Source organism: Ostrea edulis, chromosome 2, assembly GCF_947568905.1.
Source record: "Ostrea edulis chromosome 2, xbOstEdul1.1, whole genome shotgun sequence".
In the NCBI taxonomy this organism is placed as follows: Eukaryota; Metazoa; Mollusca; class Bivalvia; order Ostreida; family Ostreidae; genus Ostrea; species Ostrea edulis.
In genome coordinates, this window is record NC_079165.1 from 78,311,743 (window position 1) to 78,330,510 (window position 18,768).

Sequence of the window (18,768 nt, forward strand, 5' to 3'; positions counted from 1 at the left end):
TTTACGTAAAGAAAGTCAGGAAATGTTTAGAATGAGCGCAAATGTTGCGGGAGTGAATCACTCCCGCATTTGCACCATTACGGAGATCCTAAGGAGTTGTAGCCCTCTCCCTAAAAAAAAAAAAAAAAAAAAAAAAAAACCAGAGAGGGCTACATTATTGCAGCTAGTACCTTATATATGAAAAAACAAACTTCATTTCAACAATATTTCAACAGTTGTTGATCATTATGTGAGTCATTCATCATATGAAGTTGTTCTTTGGTTAGATGCAGTTTGGGAAGCATCCATTAGTTTTACTGATATTCTTGATTTTTAGTGTAAGAAGTGGACAGGTGAGAAATGTGGAATCGGCCCGAGTTTCCATGGTTGGGCAGCTAAAAAGGTAAGTCAAGAATTTCAGGTAAAAAACACCACAACTTACAAGTACAGTGAAAACTGCCTAATCTGATACCTGTGTATAGTACAGTGAAAACTGCCTAATCTGACACCTGTGTATAGTACAGTGAAAATTGCCTAATCTGACACCTGTCTAATCTGACACCTGTGTATAGTACAGTGAAAATTCCCTAATCTGACACCTGTGTATAGTACAGTGAAAACTGCCTAATCTGACATCTGTGTATAGTACAATGAAAACTGCCTAATGTGACACCTGTCTAATCTAACACCTGTGTATAGTACAGTGAAAATTGCCTAATCTGACACCTGTGTATAGTACAGTGAAAACTGCCTAATCTGACACCTTTGTATAGTACAGTGAAAACTGCCTAATCTGATACCTGTGTATAGTACAGTGAAAACTGCCTAATCTGACACCTGTGTATAGTACAGTGAAAACTGCCTAATCTGACACCTGTGTATAGTACAGTGAAAACTGCCTAATCTGATACCTGTGTATAGTACAGTGAAAACTGCCTAATCTGATACCTGTGTATAGTACAGTGAAAACTGCCTAATCTGATACCTGTGTATAGTACAGTGAAAACTGCCTAATCTGATACCTGTGTATAGTACAGTGAAAACTGCCAAATCTGATACCAGTGTATAGTACAGTGAAAACTGCCTAATCTGACACCTGTGTATAGTACAGTGAAAACTGCCTAATCTGATACCTGTGTATAGTACAGTGAAAACTGCCTAATCTGATACCTGTGTATAGTACAGTGAAAACTGCCTAATCTGATACCTGTGTATAGTACAGTGAAAACTGCCAAATCTGATACCAGTGTATAGTACAGTGAAAACTGCCTAATCTGACACCTGTGTATAGTACAGTGAAAACTGCCTAATCTGATACCAGTGTATAGTACAGTGAAAACTGCCTAATCTGACACCTGTGTATAGTACAGTGAAAACTGCCTAATCTGACACCTGTCTAATCTGATACCTGTGTATAGTACAGTGAAAACTGCCTAATCTGACACCTGTGTATAGTACAGTGAAAACTGCCTAATCTGACACCTGTGTATAGTACAGTGAAAACTGCCTAATCTGACACCTGTGTATAGTACAGTGAAAATTGCCTAATCTGACACCTGTGTAATCTGTTTCACTGGGCAATCTTACTCTTATTTTCATTCTCAATTTCATATTTTCATTGTTTTTCACCCTGTTTGTTCCAACGCACTGTTTGTCTCCCAGTGCATGTCAGATTAGGCAGGTTACACTGTGTATCCTTAGATAGAAATTAATGTGAAAAACACATCAACATGTCTGAAGGAACTTATTTGTACCCTTGACATATACATTTATAGAAACTGATAGAACTATGATAAAGATAATTCACTCTTTCATCAAAAGAATACAATTATTTCATGCCTACTCAGGAACCAGTCAAAACTATTGCCCTGAGGAAATTGCAATGACTCGGAAAACTGTTGTCAGAGGCCATAGTTTCTCCCAGGTCTTAGCCACTACCGGGGGCAATAGTTTTGACTGTTTCCCGAATAGGCATGAAATAACTGTTTTACAGTATAATTTGTTCAAACCGGCCTCTGAGTACTCCTGCGATCTGTCAATTCCGGCCACAAAATATAGTCCCTAACATTTCTTTAACAAATCCTTTATTAATAATCCCCTGTACTCCGAATACTGCGTATTCTGTATATCGGCCGGCTTGCACAGTCCCAACTGCTATCAATTAACTTTAATTATCCTGTGTAAACCGGCCCCTCGATGATACACCACCCTAATTGTTGCAGTCAATTGTATTCGGTGTACACAAGGTCCCAACTGCTCGTAATTAGCTTTAATTATCGCATTTAAACCAGCCACCCCACGATGACCAACCTGTCGGTATTCGGTCGATCACACACGGTGTACACAAAGGGTGTCTCAAAGGGAGCCTCAGGTAAGTAAAAGAGTGCAACTGGCGATGAGTCGCGATCAGTTTAAAATAAAACCTGATTTTTAGGGGGTGCACTTTTCAATTATGACAGCACCACGCACGAGGTAATGGCGCCCTCCCCCTAACGACAGAGACGAGAATTGACATTAAAAGACAAAGTTCAATTAATTGATGAATTCGATATATTCTTGGAATGAAACAAAATCGGCAACAATCCTGTTATGTTTTCCAAAAGCAGGGTTTCCCCTTGTGGACTTCTCGGAGCTCTACGGCGAGTCAGACAGTGATGATATGCAGTTAGTTAGCACAACTCGCCATGTCAGGTCGATCACTTGGCATTACATTAGTTTCCGTTTCACAAATTGAGACAGTTGAAAGCGATACATTTACAATGAAAGCTGGGAAAGACAAATTTTAAACGAACACAACACAAACTTGACGAACGTACATAATGTAACACTTGATAATGGCGATGATGTAGACAAAATCGACAATTTACCAACAGAAAATTGCACGAATAATTCCCAGATAAAAATTGAAACTTTTTCAAATGAGCACGACAATAAAACACTGACATTTATATTTTTACGTTTTGAATTCTTCTGTGATATATTAAAACGTTAGCAATCATTACACACGTATGCATAGATAGTGAATACAAGGGAAGCAACTCTCATTCTTGTCAACATTCTGCACTCCGGACTCTGTGCAAACCGGCCAATTTCTTTGGAACCACACACAGCCGGTTTAGACAGATTATACTGTATTTATTTTTTTTTTTTTTTTTTTTTTTATTGTTTTTTGTACACGTAATAAAGTACATGAATACAACAAGTCATATATAATTATCATTATTTGTGTGGAGAGAGATAGTGAGAAAGAGAGAAAAAGAGAGGCATGTTTTAAGTAAATATTAAGTTCCATCTGTTCCATAGAGTATCAAATTTTTTCTTTTCACCATTCTTACATGTATATGCTATATATTTGTGTGTTTCATAAAATAATTTCATTTGTGATATTGCAGCGGGCAAGTTTAAAGGTTTCTTCGTGCATCTTGCAGTATAGACATAATACTTCAAAATAACTGTTTTATTACCGAATCTGCTAATCAAGCAATATTTTCTCCCATGACTGGGAAACAGTTCATCGCGTGATCAGGTAATAGTAAGTCACATGATGAACTGTTTCATCCCTGCTCATTTTGTGTACCTTTCTCTGATTAAAGTTGGAAAACAGAAAAAATACGTAATATCAATTTATATAGTAGATTAGGTAATAATAATAATTGATGATAAACTACATAGATTTAATTTTATATGAAGAGTTGAAACAGAAGAAACTGCAACAGCGGAATTGGACCATCAGTTTGTGACTGGTTCTCATTCAGAGGGAACCAGCACAATCATGGAGGAAGATGAAGATGAAAGCAATGCCAATCCAACAAAGGAAGAACTTCAACCCTCAGAGAAAAATGCCAATAGCTCACCCACATCAGACTCCAGGACACAGCCAGAATTCAAGACTCCTGCTGTCCCTGTTACCTTGGTACAGTGTAACTGTCATATTTTATTGAAAGATCAATAAACTGAATGTACTATCAAAGATTAAATTGAAAGTGTGCAAGTGAAATATTTTGCTACTATAATATAGAAACATTGGAGGGGATGTGTGTATTTCATTCATGTCGTCAATTTTAAATTTCCACAAAACTTGATATTTTACCCAGTAATTTTGCTAGTTCATATTTTGAAAAAAATATGTAAATTACAAAACATTTCTTGATGAGAACGCTTTTGAGAATAAAACCACAAAAATGAAGTCCCACAATAATGTCTGTCAGTTTTCAGACACCCCAGCTGCCTCTTTACCATTGTTACTGTGAAGTCATTTGAATTTATTTGGGCCAATTTTAATGGATGTGGAGATTTTACAGTTTCTTTGGGATGTTATTTCATGGAAATTATATAAATTGTGTTTATTGTTGTGCTTTGAAATTCAAGGGATAGGGTGTTGAACCTTTGTACCATGAAATCTTATGTATACAGTAAATTGAAAATCAGGGAGCTTTGACTTTATAATTTATTTGTTTGTGCGTGATGTTTAGAATGAAGACTCGCACCATTACACCTGGAGGATAGACTTGGGTAAAACAGAACCTTTCTGGAGAGGTAATCAAAGCAGCAATTGAACTTTGACATAAAAAATATTTATTAAGATGTCATCCATTGAAAAATCAGGCAATTCCTATATTAAGTTTGTTTGTGCATAGAATGAAAGGTACTTTAAAGCATCCACCAATTTTTTGGTTTTAGAGTATTATTAGACCAAAAAATTGGCCAATATGAATAAGTATCTTTGGTGTTTAGAAGAGTTCTCTGCCCTTATTGTTTTCTAATGCTTAAATTATTAGATTTGATAACTGAAGTTGTCTATATTCTCTATTTCTCATGAGTCATGCTCTTCTCATCAGTCTCGCTCTCAATATTCAGGATGGTTTGAAGGGTTGTCAACAAAATTCCTGTCATGTGTGGTCCCCAAAATGTTATTGCTGGCAGGTAAGAGGAATTTGTACTGAAAAAGGACATTCTGTATCACTTTAAGATAATAAGTTATATAGCTTACAGTAAAACATGCTAAAAAATTCATGCTTGATATTGCAAAGTGATATTTACTCTCCTATGAGAGGAAATTAGTGAAAATTGTTTAGGATACAATGTACATGTATAATGAAGTTTGATTATAATGAACTGTTTTATGCAGGCCCTGGAGGTTTTTACTGTATAATGAAGTTTGGTTATAATAAACTATTTTTCGCTGGTCATGAAGGTTTACTACAACTGTGTTTTACTGTATATTAAAGTTTGGTCACATCAAACTTTTTTTGCTGGCCCTGAAGGTTTGCTATAACCTTTTTTTACTGTATAATGAAGTTTGGTTATAACGAACTGTTTTCTGCTGGTCAGTATAACCGTGTTTTCCTGTATAGTATTTTGTCACATTGTACTGTCAGGTCAGGTCCCTAGTATGTTATTACTGACAGGTAAGAGATTCTATTGAAGAAAGACATTCTGTAACACTCTAGGATCCATAATGATTTACTATACAGTGTATACTGTAATAGGATTGAAATTTACAGTGTATATCTGTAAGTTTTAACACTACACCCAGAATAAAGTCATAGGATTGAAATTTACTTCATTATGTGTATCTTCTAAACATTTTCACTTTCAGGGGTAGATAGGCTTGATAAAGAATTAACCATTGGCCAGATGCAAGGTAAGAACTTATAGATTTATCTGACTTGAGAGTTAAAAGCAGACAGATTTATCTGACTTGAGAGATAACAGCAGACAGATTTATCTGACTTGAGAGTCCCTTGTTGAATTTCTAAAGTTTCACAGATCATATGAATGTTTACATGAAAAAGAAAATAGAGAAAGATTGAATGTATCAAGAGTTGAACCCAAGACCTGATCTATATACTGTATTAGGCATTGTATCAGCTGAGCTACAGGTGGGGATGAACAGACAGAAAATATTCTTGTTATAGTGTACATTCATATTTGGTTACAATTGGAAGCAGTAAATAATTGAATGATTTAATGATGTGTGCTTTTGTATTTAGATTGTACAATGGTTATTATATATTTTTTAATGGTTATTATGTAATTGAATAATTCTGAGCTTTCCGATTGGTTGAGATCCAAAACTAGAAAAAGTGGAATATCATATTCACGAGCCTTTGACATGGATGTTATGACATTTGATTTTTCTAACATTTCAATCAAAATAAATTTTGAATTCTCAAATTGATATGATTGGTTGTTATCATTTGTTTGCCCAATGAAAACTTGCATCTCTAATCACATTTGATTTGGTCTTACACACTGGCTGTAAACAAAGATGGCCAAATAGGTATCTCATTGTAAGCTCTAGTAGCTGTTTTTGATGTTTAGAATTGTTCTGTGATTTAATGAGATAATTATTGACCTTTTATCACACTATAAGATGCTCTATAGCTACGACCTCAGTGAATATTGTACTTCTCAGGAAGCTAAAGCAAGACAATGACCTCGAAAATGTCAATAATTGTATAATGTTTGCTTGACCTCCAAATGAGTTTATAGTAGTACCTGTCTAAGTGTCGTATAGATATTCTGTATATTTACCCTGTACAGTGAAACCTGTGTAATCTGACTTGCTCTGGGAAATAAGTTTTGTGTCAGATTAGACAGAATATCAGATTACACAATATAAATAATTTCAATATGGAAATTATATTGTTGAGAATTATAGTGTGGTATTCACTGTGTAAAGGAGTACACAGATGTTGGATTAGACAGGTGTCGGATTAGACAGGTGTCCTATTGAACAGCTTACACTGTACTACATATACAATGTGATTGTTTATCATTATACATGTATATTTTTTTTTATTTTTTGGTGATTTGTTTGGTTATACATGTATGTCCCTTCGAGAATTTTTTACTCATTTTGAAATGTCTCCAGCTGTAGTGTAAAGTAAGTACCACAAATTTAGACCTACGATTAGTGCTTAGGACCAAAGCAGTGACACAGGGCTCTTAACGTGCCAATTCCTGCTGCGACACAGGACCTGTTTTTAAGGTCATATCCAAAAGACCAGTGATTCTCACTTCTATAGCTGAGCGTTTGGTGATGGAGCAATCACTGCCTGTGTTTGCATCTTAAGTTAGACACGGCCATGGCACGAGTGAGGCTCAAACTTGCAAATCCTCAAACCACTAAGCTACAGCAACCAGTGACTTGACTAGAAAATTATATAATTATCAAGTTATATGTATCGAAAGTGTTTCTTGAGTACAACCAGTTATGAAAAAGTAGTAACTGATCTTTGAAATCTTGATATTAACAGACTGATTTACAATTATGTGATATAAATATAAATCACTTATCATAAGCTGCTGGTCTAAAGCCATTCAATCTTTCATTTTTGAAAGAAAATTTTGTTTTTACTCTTGCAGATAACCTAAATTATTTTGTTGATGCCAAAATGCAAATGGACTGTGACTCCATTACCCAGGACGGGAATGTGTTCTCATTTACATACATGTACATGTATACTGTATTAATCTCCTTTGTTTGACAGGAAAATTTCAGATGCAGGTTCTTCCTCAGTGTGGCCATGCTGTACACGAGGATTCTCCAGACAGGGTAAGATAAATAATGTCAAGTTTACCCCAGACAGGGACGTTCAGCATTTCGCAAATTCTATGGTCGTTATAACGATCTAGTTCGTCAATACAACCTCGCATTGGGTCAAATGCTGTCTGACGTGTTTCATACCGATTGTTAAGCCGTTCTTGGCACACTGATTTTGACTGCGGATAACTCCGTTTACCTGATCAGGATATGGGGCTCACGGCGGGTGTGACCGGTCAACAGGGGATGCTTACTCCTCCTAGGCACCTGATCCCACCTCTGGTGTGTCCAGGGGTCCGTGTTTGCCCAACTATTTTGTATTGCTTGTAGGAGTTATGAGATTGATCACTGTTCGTTATCTTCACCTTGCATGTATATCCTACTTAAAACATTACATCTTTTGTTCTAAGAATGGACAGTCTCAGGTAAACCCATTGACAATAATAGTTATGAATAAAGCTATTTTTGAATAGTCTGACAATATAATCAGTCTTGCGTAGAAGTCTTTTTCTTTTGTTCACTTATTGGACAGTGTCAGGTAAGAAGTCTTCAACTGCAGGTTTTATATTCACTCTTTCTATAGTACTGAGCCATATCAACATGTCTTCCTCTGATGGGGAGAGCATTTTCATTGCACAATCAAAATTTAAGGATTCTAATGAAAGTACTGCAAAACGTTTCTTAAAGAGTGTTATATTCTGGATATGGAAGGTGAGAAAGTTATGGAGCCAAATTTTGATTTGAAAAGCATTGCGTTTTCGAATATTTGGATGAGGAAATAATTAATGCCAGCCAAAAGAACTCAATATGCCCAACTCGTGGAAACGAAATCAATAATTCAGAATTAGGATATGATAATAAAGAAAACATCAAAAAAGCGTTGTGAAGAAGTTTTGGAATGTGCCTCTGAATCCAGTGAAATTCAAATACAGTATGGGAATATGTCTTTCAAATTTACGTTTTAATGCGATATAATAATGGCCAATGGAATTTTAAAAAAAAAATTGTGAATCTTTAAGCAGAAAATTCTACTAAGGGGAAATATGGTTTTAAGTGTTTCAGTGATTTTTCCTATATCTGTGTTGACTCTTACTTGTAGAGAATTTAAAATTAAATTTATATCTCTTTGACAAACGTATTGTTTTTCCCTTATTTTCAGCCTACCTGTAGACGTCTAATAAGTTATTGGGTTTACCTGGCACTGTCCAATAAGTTGACAATTACTGTCCATTATTTTTAAGAACGGACAGTATCTGTCCATTCTTAAAAATAATGGACAACAATTGTCAACTTATTGGACAGTGCCAGGTAAACCAAATAATTCATTAAACTCCTACAGGTAGGTTAACTTTTCACTACAACTTGTAACAAGTGGACTTTCTCCTATATAAAAGCCTAAAAAGACAAAGGATTGCATAACAAAAATGTTTTAAGATTAGATAATGTCAAGTTTACCCCAGATAGGATACGATCAAGTGTCAAGCTTACCCCAGATAGGGTAAGATTAATAATGTCAAGCTTACCCCAGACAGGATAAGATTAAAGAATGAAATAATGTCAAGCTTACCCCAGACAGGGTAAGATTAAATAGTGTCAAGCTTACCCTAGTAAACTTAAATATCAAGCTTACCCCAGACAGGGCAAGATTAAATATTGCCAAGTTTATTCCAGACAGGGTAAGATACTTACCCCAGACATTGGTAAAGATTTCTTGATCTCAAGCTTGCACCAGACAGGGTGAGATTACTTTATTCCCCAGACAGGGTATAATGAAAGTAATTTGCAAAATGTTCAAGTTCTGTTATCTTATTGTAAGTTATTATTTCATTTGTATTCTTTACAGGTAGCAGAGGTACTGGCCACATTTCTGGTCCGACACAAAGTTGCTCCTCCCACTGCTGACTTCCACAGGTAAATGTTGTGGGTGGCCACAGGTAAATGTTGTGGATGGCCACAGGTAAATGTTGTAGGTGGCCACAGGTAAATGTTGTGGGCGGTACAAAATTTAATGGGTGGGATGAAATTAATCAGTATTGTTTTCTTTAAGGTATTCAGTGTGTAACAAAGGGAAATTGTATTGAACAATTTTGAATGATTATCAAAATAAATTTTTATTGTTAAATAATGATAAAAATGAAATATGACTGGTAAATGATTAGAAGCCGACCTTTATGCACTTGAGACAATTTGGAAGAATTATCCAACCTTGATAAAAATAAGAATACTGATTTTCTAAAATTATGTGCGGTAAATGATTGATTTTATTTCATATATTGTAAAAGAGAAAGTTTATGTAACTTTTTATGAAGAGATTTGTATGAAAATATGATTTCCATTTCAAAATATTTTATTAAAACATGCTCTTCCAATAATGCAAAATTGTAGGTGAAATAAATCAAGCATTATTAGATTTTTAGCCGAGTTGCAACGAAGTTGAACTTGGCTATTGGTTTGGTGACGTGGGCGGGCGGGTTGGCAGGCGGTTGGGCGTCAACAATTGGTTTCTGGATGATAACTCGAAAAGTTTACAATCTAATCAAATGAATGATATATTGTTGGGTACCAGGTAAGGAAGACCCCTATTGATTTTGGAAAAAAATTGTCAAAGGTTAAGGTCACAGTGACCGAAAATAGAATGAAAAATTTGGTTTCCGGATGATAACTCAGAAAGTTTAAATCTGAATCAAATGAAACTTTGATATATTGTTGGGTACTAGGTAAGGAAGACCCCTATTGATTTTGGAGAAAAAGGGTCAAAGGTCAAGGTCACAATGACCGAAAATAGATTTAAATTTTAAAAAAAAAAATTAGTTTCCGGAGAATAACTTGAAAATTTTTAATTTGAATCAAATGAAACTTGGTTATATTGTTGGATACCAGCAAAGCAAGGCCCCTATTGATTTTGGAGAACAAAGGTCAAGGTCACAGTGACCAAAAATAGAAAACTTCAGACAAATATGGTTTCTGGACAGTAACTTGAAAAGTTTAAAACTGAAATTAGTTCTTCACAATTATAAATATGCCACATCATTCCTGACTTTACAATGTATCCCATGCAACTTGGCTTATGCACCCTGGGTGCATATATTGATTTTTTTTAAAATTAAATTCCTATGGTGGGTTATTGAATTCTTATTTGATAAGCTCTTCAAAATGTCACTATGATTACAAAAATCCATTTGTTAGATTTGAAATATGATCATTGTACAATAAAAATCTGAACTCTTTCAAACAGATAACAGTACCAGTAATGCTGAAAAATGAACACAATTAATTAGAGATATATCTTTGGAGTTCATCCTTTATTTAGTGGCTCTCATAATCTGCTCTATTTTTATAGGACTTTTCCGTCGTGTTGACTTGGCATTTACACATAGAATGAACTGCGAGTACCCATTCTGTGGATCAATTCGGCAGTAAGGCTGTGAAAGTGACGTCAGAAAGTATCGACAACTTCTATCATTATGTTACTGCTGCATGAAATTCCCGTTGGACTGATGTGATTTCTGTGTGAAATACCGGTTCGACCGGAAACGACTTCCTTCCAGCACTCCATGAGTGGAGAGATTTCATTTCTGTTTTATGCATCATTAGAGAATCCATTCTATTTGGTGATAAGGAACTGTATCCTGCCACATCGTATAGGAATTATCACCAGATATTTCCAATGTTAGCTTTTGGCTCCCGAGCTGAAAGCATAGATGTGCTTTTCTGATCAAAAATACACGTTGTCAAGCTATCCGAGTCTAAATCGTCCTTGGGCAAAGAGGATTCAAGTTTGTGTGAATGAAAGACCATATAATAAATAGGGTGGGGTGTTTTTAAGAATATCATAAACAGTTGGATCTATTTGTTACAAAAATTAAAGATTAGAAATTGAAACTGTTCAGGTGAGAAATGTGGTCTGTAGGCCTCTTATTCATTTGTGATACTTAAGTTTATGATATGCACAAGGTCGTGTAATAATAAAAAATAAATCATATACATAAGTGTGTATTTTTCATTTACAATTTGGGAATACCATAAAGTTACAGGAAAAAGAGTTAGCTTCTTTTGATTTACAATACTTTTGAATTATTGTTTAAGTTGAATTCACTATAAGCACCCAGTCTTGGTAGCCTAGTGGTGACTTGAGATGCTCATTTCATAGCCGGGAGATCCTGGGTTTGATACTCTATGCATCAAAACATCAAACAGGAAATGGGGAGTGACCATTCCTTTACTGAGAGCCCAATGCTTAAAATGTAAGTCACAGGTCTTTCGGATATGACTTCAAAAACGTAGGTCCCGTGTCACAGTAGGCATTCACAGGACGAGGATTTTTCACTGCCACAGCCTGAAGCACCACTCCTTAGGTCAAAATTGTGCCACCTCACCAAAAGTAAGCGACATTTGTAGGATTGAAAACATAGAACACCAGATGGGCAGAATATTAATATCTGTTTTTCCAGTCAATATCAATATTCTTGTTACTATAAATATTGATACACTGATTCTTTGTCAACTCAATTGTTTAATTAATTTCGTATTGTTTAATTAATTACGTATTGAACAATGAAAATAAATATACACCGATTCTTTGACAACTTCATTGTTCAATGAATTACGTATTGAAACTGGAGCAGAAGTCTTATCACTTGTTATGAAATTAATTAAAATTAAAACTGAGTGAGAATGAGTAACACACGAAAATGCCCAGCTGTACACTTCATTCTCTTAAAGAGTTAAGATGATCTGGACCCAGGTTAGTTAACTTTAATCGACAGTTAATTATACCCCCGCAACAAGTTGTGGGGGGGTATACTGGAATCGGGTTGTCCGTCCGTCTGTAGATGCAATGGTTTCCGGGCTCTAAAGCATTATCCTTTCCACCTACCGTCACCATATCATACATATGGACTACCCATGGGATGAAGATGTTCCCTATCGATTTTGGGGTCCAAAGGTCAAGCGCACTGGACATTGAAGTAGCAATATGGTTTCCGGGCTCTAAAGCGTTATCCTTTCCACCTACAGTCACCATATCATACATATGGACTACCCATGGGATGAAGATGTTCCCTATCGATTTTGGGGTCAAAGGTCAAGTGCACTGGACATTGAAGTAGCAATATGGTTTCCGGGCTCTAAAGCGTTATCCTTTCCACCTACAGTCACCATATCATACATATGGACTACCCATGGGATGAAGATGTTCCCTATCGATTTTGGGGTCAAAAGGTCAAAGGTCACGTGCACTGGACATCGAAGTAGCAATTTGGTTCGGTTTGTCATGCCATTTCTTTTTTACACTCAGAAAAGAGGTAGTTTATACCTATTACCAACACCCTTTGGGAGATAGGGGTAAGCGGGGGGGTATTCTTAGTGAGCATTGCTCACAGTACCTCTTGTTTGCCATTAACTTGAACATTTACATAGCGTTAACTCATTGAAGGTAAATGTTCGTTAAACTTAACTAACTTGTGCAAATGGACCCTGATATACTGTTATAACAATAGGTGACTGCCAAGTCCCATTTTATTCTGTACAGTGTATATAATAATAGAAAGTGCCCAGCGGTTTCATATCTTGCAATAATGTATCAAATCTGATAACTTTAGTAGACCTTTTGCTCCCTTTCAGTTATGTTCAGATTTATGACACTGGGTGACCTCTGCATGGTCTTAATACAGAAATTTTGTTGAATTTATAACATATCCCTTTTCATACAATATGTGTAGGTTTATAACATTGACCTGATTTTGTACAATGCGTTGACCTATATCATGTGTCCTCTATTTCCTTTCATATATACATGTACTTCAACAATAAAATGTCTTTCTCAGTTTTTTCATCGGGGATGAAGGTAGCTTAAGCATTGCAGAAAAAATGCATAACCCGCTTACACAGGTTATGTAATTTTTTTCTGCAATGCTAGCTACCTTCATCACCCGATGAAACAACAAAGAAAGACATTTTATTGTTTATGTTTTTATGTACATGTATTATTTAAAAATATAAACTGGAATCAAGATCTGAAATATCATATGGTTGCCCCATTAGTTATGTTAAATGGAACAGCCAATGCACCCTTTGACCTTGATGACGCTCCATATTTGGTAATGATTTTGCAGACAGGTGGTACTAGAAAACCGGATTGAACTAGTTTGCAACAAACATGTATTTATTGCATGATGAAAGCATTCATGTCAATTTCAAAAGAAATAGAAAAGATTCAGTGAATGTAAATATAGTAATGTACATGTTAAAGTAGTTTAATTAAGACCCTGGGTGACCTTCAAGCAGTAGTACACAGATTTATATTCTTTTACCATCTCTCACATTGTTCCTTCACAATTTCATTCCTTTGGCAGTGCATTCTCCCTCCCCCACTCTATTTTTACTGTTCATTCTCCATCCCTCATTATCTCATTCCTTCGACCAATGCATTCTTCTTCCTTGCATTACAGCCATTAAGGCGGGGACACGATAAATCTATTCCTCGCGTGATCTCTTCAACTCCTGAGGAAGTTGATCAGATAACTCATTTGTAGCACTCATCCTTAAGGACGAATAATACCTTGTCATAATGACAGACTTCCTATAATAGAATGAAGATACATGTACAAATATCAGCAATTATTGTATTTCTTTAAAATCTAATTGCATCGCTGTGTAGCTCAGCAAGTTAACGTGTCAACTGCTGATCTGTAGAGTACCTAGCTGGGTAGCTCAGCAAGTTAACGTGTCGACTGCTGATCTTTAGCTCAGTAGGTTAACGTGTGGACTGCTGATCTGTAGATTGCCTAGCTGTGTAGCTCAGTAGGTTAACGTGTCGACTGCTGATCTGTAGATTGTCTAGCTGGGTAGTTCAGTAGGTTAACGTGTCGACTGCTGATCTATAGATTGCCTAGCTGGGTAGCTCAGTAGGTTAACGTGTCGACTGCTGATCTGTAGATTGCCTAGCTGGGTAGCTCAGTAGGTTAACGTGTCGACTGCTGATCTGTAGATTAACTAGCTGGGTAGTTCAGTAGGTTAACGTGTCGACTGCTGATCTGTAGATTAACTAGCTGGGTAGTTCAGTAGGTTAACATGTCGACTGCTGATCTTTAGCTCAGTAGGTTAACGTGTCGACTGCTGATCTTTAGCTCAGTAAGTTAACGTGTCGACTACTGATCAGTAGATTAACTAGCTGGGTAGCTCAGTAGGTTAACGTGTCGACTGCTGATCTGTAGATCACCTAGCTGGGTAGCTCAGTAGGTTAACGTGTCGACTGCTGATCTGTAGATCACCTAGCTGGGTAGCTCAGTAGGTTAACGTGTCGACTGCTGATCTGTAGATTACACCAGCTGGGTAGCTCAGTAGGTTAACATGTCGACTGCTGATCTGTAGATTAACTAGCTGGGTAGCTCAGTAAGTTAACGTGTCGACTGCTGATCTTTAGCTCAGTAAGTTAACGTGTCGACTGCTGATCTGTAGATTAACTAGCTGGGTAGCTCAGTAGGTTAACGTGTCAACTGCTGATCTGTAGATTTCCTAGCTGGGTAGCTCAGTAGCTTAAACTGTTGACTACTCCTCTGTAGATTGTGGGATCTGCAAGTCCAGTAGGATTTTTAATTTTATTTCAGGAAAAATTTCAACTAAAACTGCATTTATTGACTAAATAGGTAAATTTAAGTTTTCCATTTCTAGATATTTTTGTACATATCTTAACTTTCTATCCATATCAAACCCTGGTGTGTTATTCCTTGAGTTATTAAATGTAAAACACCGAAATACAAGTTGTGGAGATGATTCTTGAAAGTCAAGTTCACACATTTTATTAGTTACACAGACTATCATCATGATCATAGTTGATTTGTAGAGTACCATGTATTAAACGTAATATGTTCATTGATACACAAGTGTTTTTCTTTTCTTTTTCAATTTTTCAGCTTTATTTCAAACACAAATTCTTGACTGCGTTTGACCTCAAATCCCAAGCCCTTAAATGTGTCATTCAGTTTTTTTGCTTCATTTGTCCTTGAATTCAGACCCTGTAAAAATAAAAACAATTTCAAACATTTTAGCTAACTAAGAACATACATAGAGCAAATAAAAAAATGAATGGCAATTCGAGGATAATGACCTATATTTTGAGGGCAAGAAAAAAGACACCTGTTTGCAAAAATAAATTCATGATCACTGTAATATATTTATTCTTCCAATGAATATCAAGAACAAAATTTTACTATTCTATTTACCAAGTATTGATAATACAAGTACATACAGCGACGGTCGAACTAACTGCATGTTGGATTCCATGGAGTGGTTCAGTGATATACTGATCTCATTATGAATTTCAAACAGTTAGACTTGCACCTGTATAAACACAGGTTAACTGTATAAACACAGGTTAAGTGTATAAACACAGGTTAATTGTATAAACACAGGTTAATTGTATAAACACAGGTTAATTGCATCCTGGCTGGATGGTTCCCAGATCCAAAGTTCATTCACTCAACATCAATTAATATTCGGAATTCTGATACCTAGCAATCACGATCCAGACTCAAAACTGACATGGGGAAAAAACTCTAACCTCCATGTAGTTTTTTTCTTTTCTTTCTTATTTCTATGAGAGTATTATATGTATTATCTTAAGTTCTTAACCTTAGAAAAATATGCTGTCTATAATTATTCACAATTGAAAACAGATATTACCAACCAGTAGTCTTGCATGGTCATAATTCTATAAGCAAATGCAGCAATTCACATGGACTTTACATATTCATACTTTGCTTAATCACCAGGCCTTTTTTGAATTTATTAGTATTAACCAAAGTTTGAATATAAATATATGTGTGAAGCCAATACCTATGTTGACAGAGAATTGGATTGTCCCACTTTTCTCTGTTTGATCTGATGTGTACATATATAATCTAATTTTTATCTAAATGCAGGTTTCTTTGTTCGATCTACATGTAAGTGTACATATACAATCTAAATGCAAATTTCTCTGTTTGATCTAAGTGTACAAACACAATCCAAATGCAGGTTTCTCTGTTTATAATCCAAGTGTACGAATACAATCTAAATGCAGGTTTCTCTGTTGATCTAAGTGTACGAATACAATCCAAATACAGGTTTCTCTGTTGATCCAAGTGTACGAATACAATCCAAATGCAGGTTTCTCTGTTGATCCAAGTGTACGAATACAATCCAAATGCAGGTTTCTTTGTTCGATCTAAGTGTACGTTTACTATCTAAATGCAGGTTTTTCTGTTTATAATCTAAGTGTACGAATACAATCTCAGTGATTTTTCAATATTTTTTTACAAGGGTCCTGTGCATGGCTTTTGAATTGGGAAAAATTGTCAACATTTCAGTCAAATTGGGAAAAATCAGTTTTATCGTAAATAAGTTTTAAAATGATATCAAACATTATATCATCTTTATTTTACACATCTAATTTTCTTTAACCTTCTAAAATTTTCAACTATTCTATCCAAATAATCATTCCCATAACTCTTTGTTAAGTCTTATGTATATAATTCACATCGAATGTTTATTTTTTTTCAAATACGTTTTTCTTTCATAACTTTATCATTGGGGAAAATGCAAGCAAAATTGGGGGAAAATTGACAATTTTTAAGTGGGGAAAGGGCTGAAATTTGGACCCAAAATGGGCCTTGAAAAATCACTGAATCTAAATGCAGGTTTTTCTGTTTATAATCTAAGTGTACGAATACAATCTAAATGCAGGTTTTTCTGTTGATCTAAGTGTACATACACAATCTAAATGCAGGTTTTTCTGTTTATAATCTAAGTGTACGAATACAATCCAAATGCAGGTTTTTCTGTTTATAATCCAAGTGTACGAATACAATCTTAATGCAGGTTTCTCTGTTTATAATTTAAGTGTACAAATACAATCTAAATCAGCGATTTTTTTCTACCCACTGGTACTGGTACCAGTACCCATTCAATTGGGAAAAATATAGCGTCAAAATCTAACAAATTGGGAATTTTCTACCAATGTATCGGCAAATGATTTCAACTAAAAGAAAAAAGAGAACAAAACAAGAAGTAGTCATCCCTTTAAACACTTTTTTACAGTAATATTTGCTGTTGTGGTACATAAGGAATCGTCGTAGCCTCATTTTTGAATCGTCGTAGCTCTACAAAACACGCTCATTGTCATGATCTGTACTTTCTATTTAATACTGGAAGTGAACATTTTAGTTAACTTGTACGTTTCAGACTAAGTAAATTACGATGTCAGCGGTCTATTTTTCGGCAAATAAATTGGGGATTTTTAGTCTCGAAATTGGGAAAAATCAATAGTTTTTGGCATTGGGAATGGTAACGTTTATCGGTACCAGTTATATAAGGAAAAAAATCGCTGTAAATGGTAGACAACTCCGAATCTCACGAGATGAAATAAAAGAGAGATGCTCATTAATATTGCTGTAATGTCTAGAATTACTTCAAATGTAATTGTGGGGTGAACATACCTCGGGTTCTGACCTCGACCTAGCTATGACTGTAACAAATGCAGGATGACCTTTCTTTAGAACCTTTTCAATCTTTCCATACTGTATATCACGGTCATGCTCGGAGGAAGCACTGTTTAGTTTAAACACTTTAACTCGTGGGTTTTTCTGCTGGGAGTTCACATTGTGGGTTTTATATTGCTCTGTTGTCATCAATTTAAAGGCCGCATCATTTGTCTCAGGGTCATTCAAAATGGCTAACTGTAAGTTTCTTTGTTTAGCCTCATTGTGTGCTTCTTTATGGGTTGCTTCTGGTTTAATCACTTCATCATTTTCATCCAACAATTTCATTTTCTGGGGTCTCGTCATCTTCGAAAACGTTGTTAATGACGTTGAAAACACTGCTGCAGGGCACTGATATATATTGGAATTTAGAGGTAATACTGAGTCATTCCCAAGTTTTCTGGGCACTTCTGATATCAAACCGATTGATCGTCTGAGAATCGTCAGGCACTGGGGAGTCCTACATACCTTTCTCCCAATGAGGTGTGCCATTTCTTTAAAAAAAAAAAATCGAGAGAGAGAAGAAAAATATATCAACGTACGCGTATATAAATCATGCAATTTTTATATTTCTAACTACAGTCATAGTCTAGCGTATACATGACGATATGTTCAGGGCACCGTCACGTTATTTGCGAAAATGAAAGTCAGGAATGAATTGTAGTTTCGGATAATAAACCCAAGTTAATCTTTTAAAAACCATGTGCGGGTTTTTCAACACTT

General features: G+C 35.6%; 2 protein-coding genes across 4 annotated transcripts in view; one reads left to right on the plus strand and one right to left on the minus strand.

Annotated features, from left to right (window-relative positions):
• The window catches only part of LOC130051850 (protein phosphatase methylesterase 1-like), a 34,383-nt gene extending 22,871 nt beyond the window's left edge, over nucleotides 1–11,512 (plus strand). For all 3 annotated transcript variants that reach the window (XM_056154808.1, XM_056154810.1, XM_056154809.1), the window contains exons 9-16: nucleotides 317–382; nucleotides 3,670–3,892; nucleotides 4,452–4,515; nucleotides 4,837–4,902; nucleotides 5,579–5,623; nucleotides 7,476–7,540; nucleotides 9,372–9,439; nucleotides 10,869–11,512. In XM_056154808.1, the coding sequence (XP_056010783.1) occupies nucleotides 317–382; nucleotides 3,670–3,892; nucleotides 4,452–4,515; nucleotides 4,837–4,902; nucleotides 5,579–5,623; nucleotides 7,476–7,540; nucleotides 9,372–9,439; nucleotides 10,869–10,887 (616 nt within the window). In that variant the 3' untranslated portion in view covers nucleotides 10,888–11,512. The remainder of the gene's footprint in view (nucleotides 1–316; nucleotides 383–3,669; nucleotides 3,893–4,451; nucleotides 4,516–4,836; nucleotides 4,903–5,578; nucleotides 5,624–7,475; nucleotides 7,541–9,371; nucleotides 9,440–10,868) is intronic.
• Nucleotides 11,513–15,289: 3,777 nt separating this feature from the next.
• On the minus strand, nucleotides 15,290–18,694 carry LOC130051852 (uncharacterized). Its single transcript, XM_056154814.1, has 2 exons — nucleotides 18,004–18,694; nucleotides 15,290–15,543 (listed from the first exon to the last, which is right to left on the minus strand). Exons 1-2 carry the CDS (start codon nucleotides 18,535–18,537, stop codon nucleotides 15,430–15,432), a joined length of 648 nt encoding a protein of 215 aa, XP_056010789.1. The 5' UTR covers nucleotides 18,538–18,694; the 3' UTR covers nucleotides 15,290–15,429.
• Nucleotides 18,695–18,768: the final 74 nt, after the last annotated feature.

Bases quoted from the DNA above. Each gene is read 5' to 3' on its own strand.
- LOC130051852 (XM_056154814.1), bottom strand. From the start codon at position 18,537: ATGGCACACCTCATTGGGAGAAAGGTATGTAGGACTCCCCAGTGCCTG. The intron at 15,544-18,003 runs GTATGTTCACCC...TTATTTTTACAG, and splicing joins GGTCGAGGTCAGAACCCGAG to GGTCTGAATTCAAGGACAAA.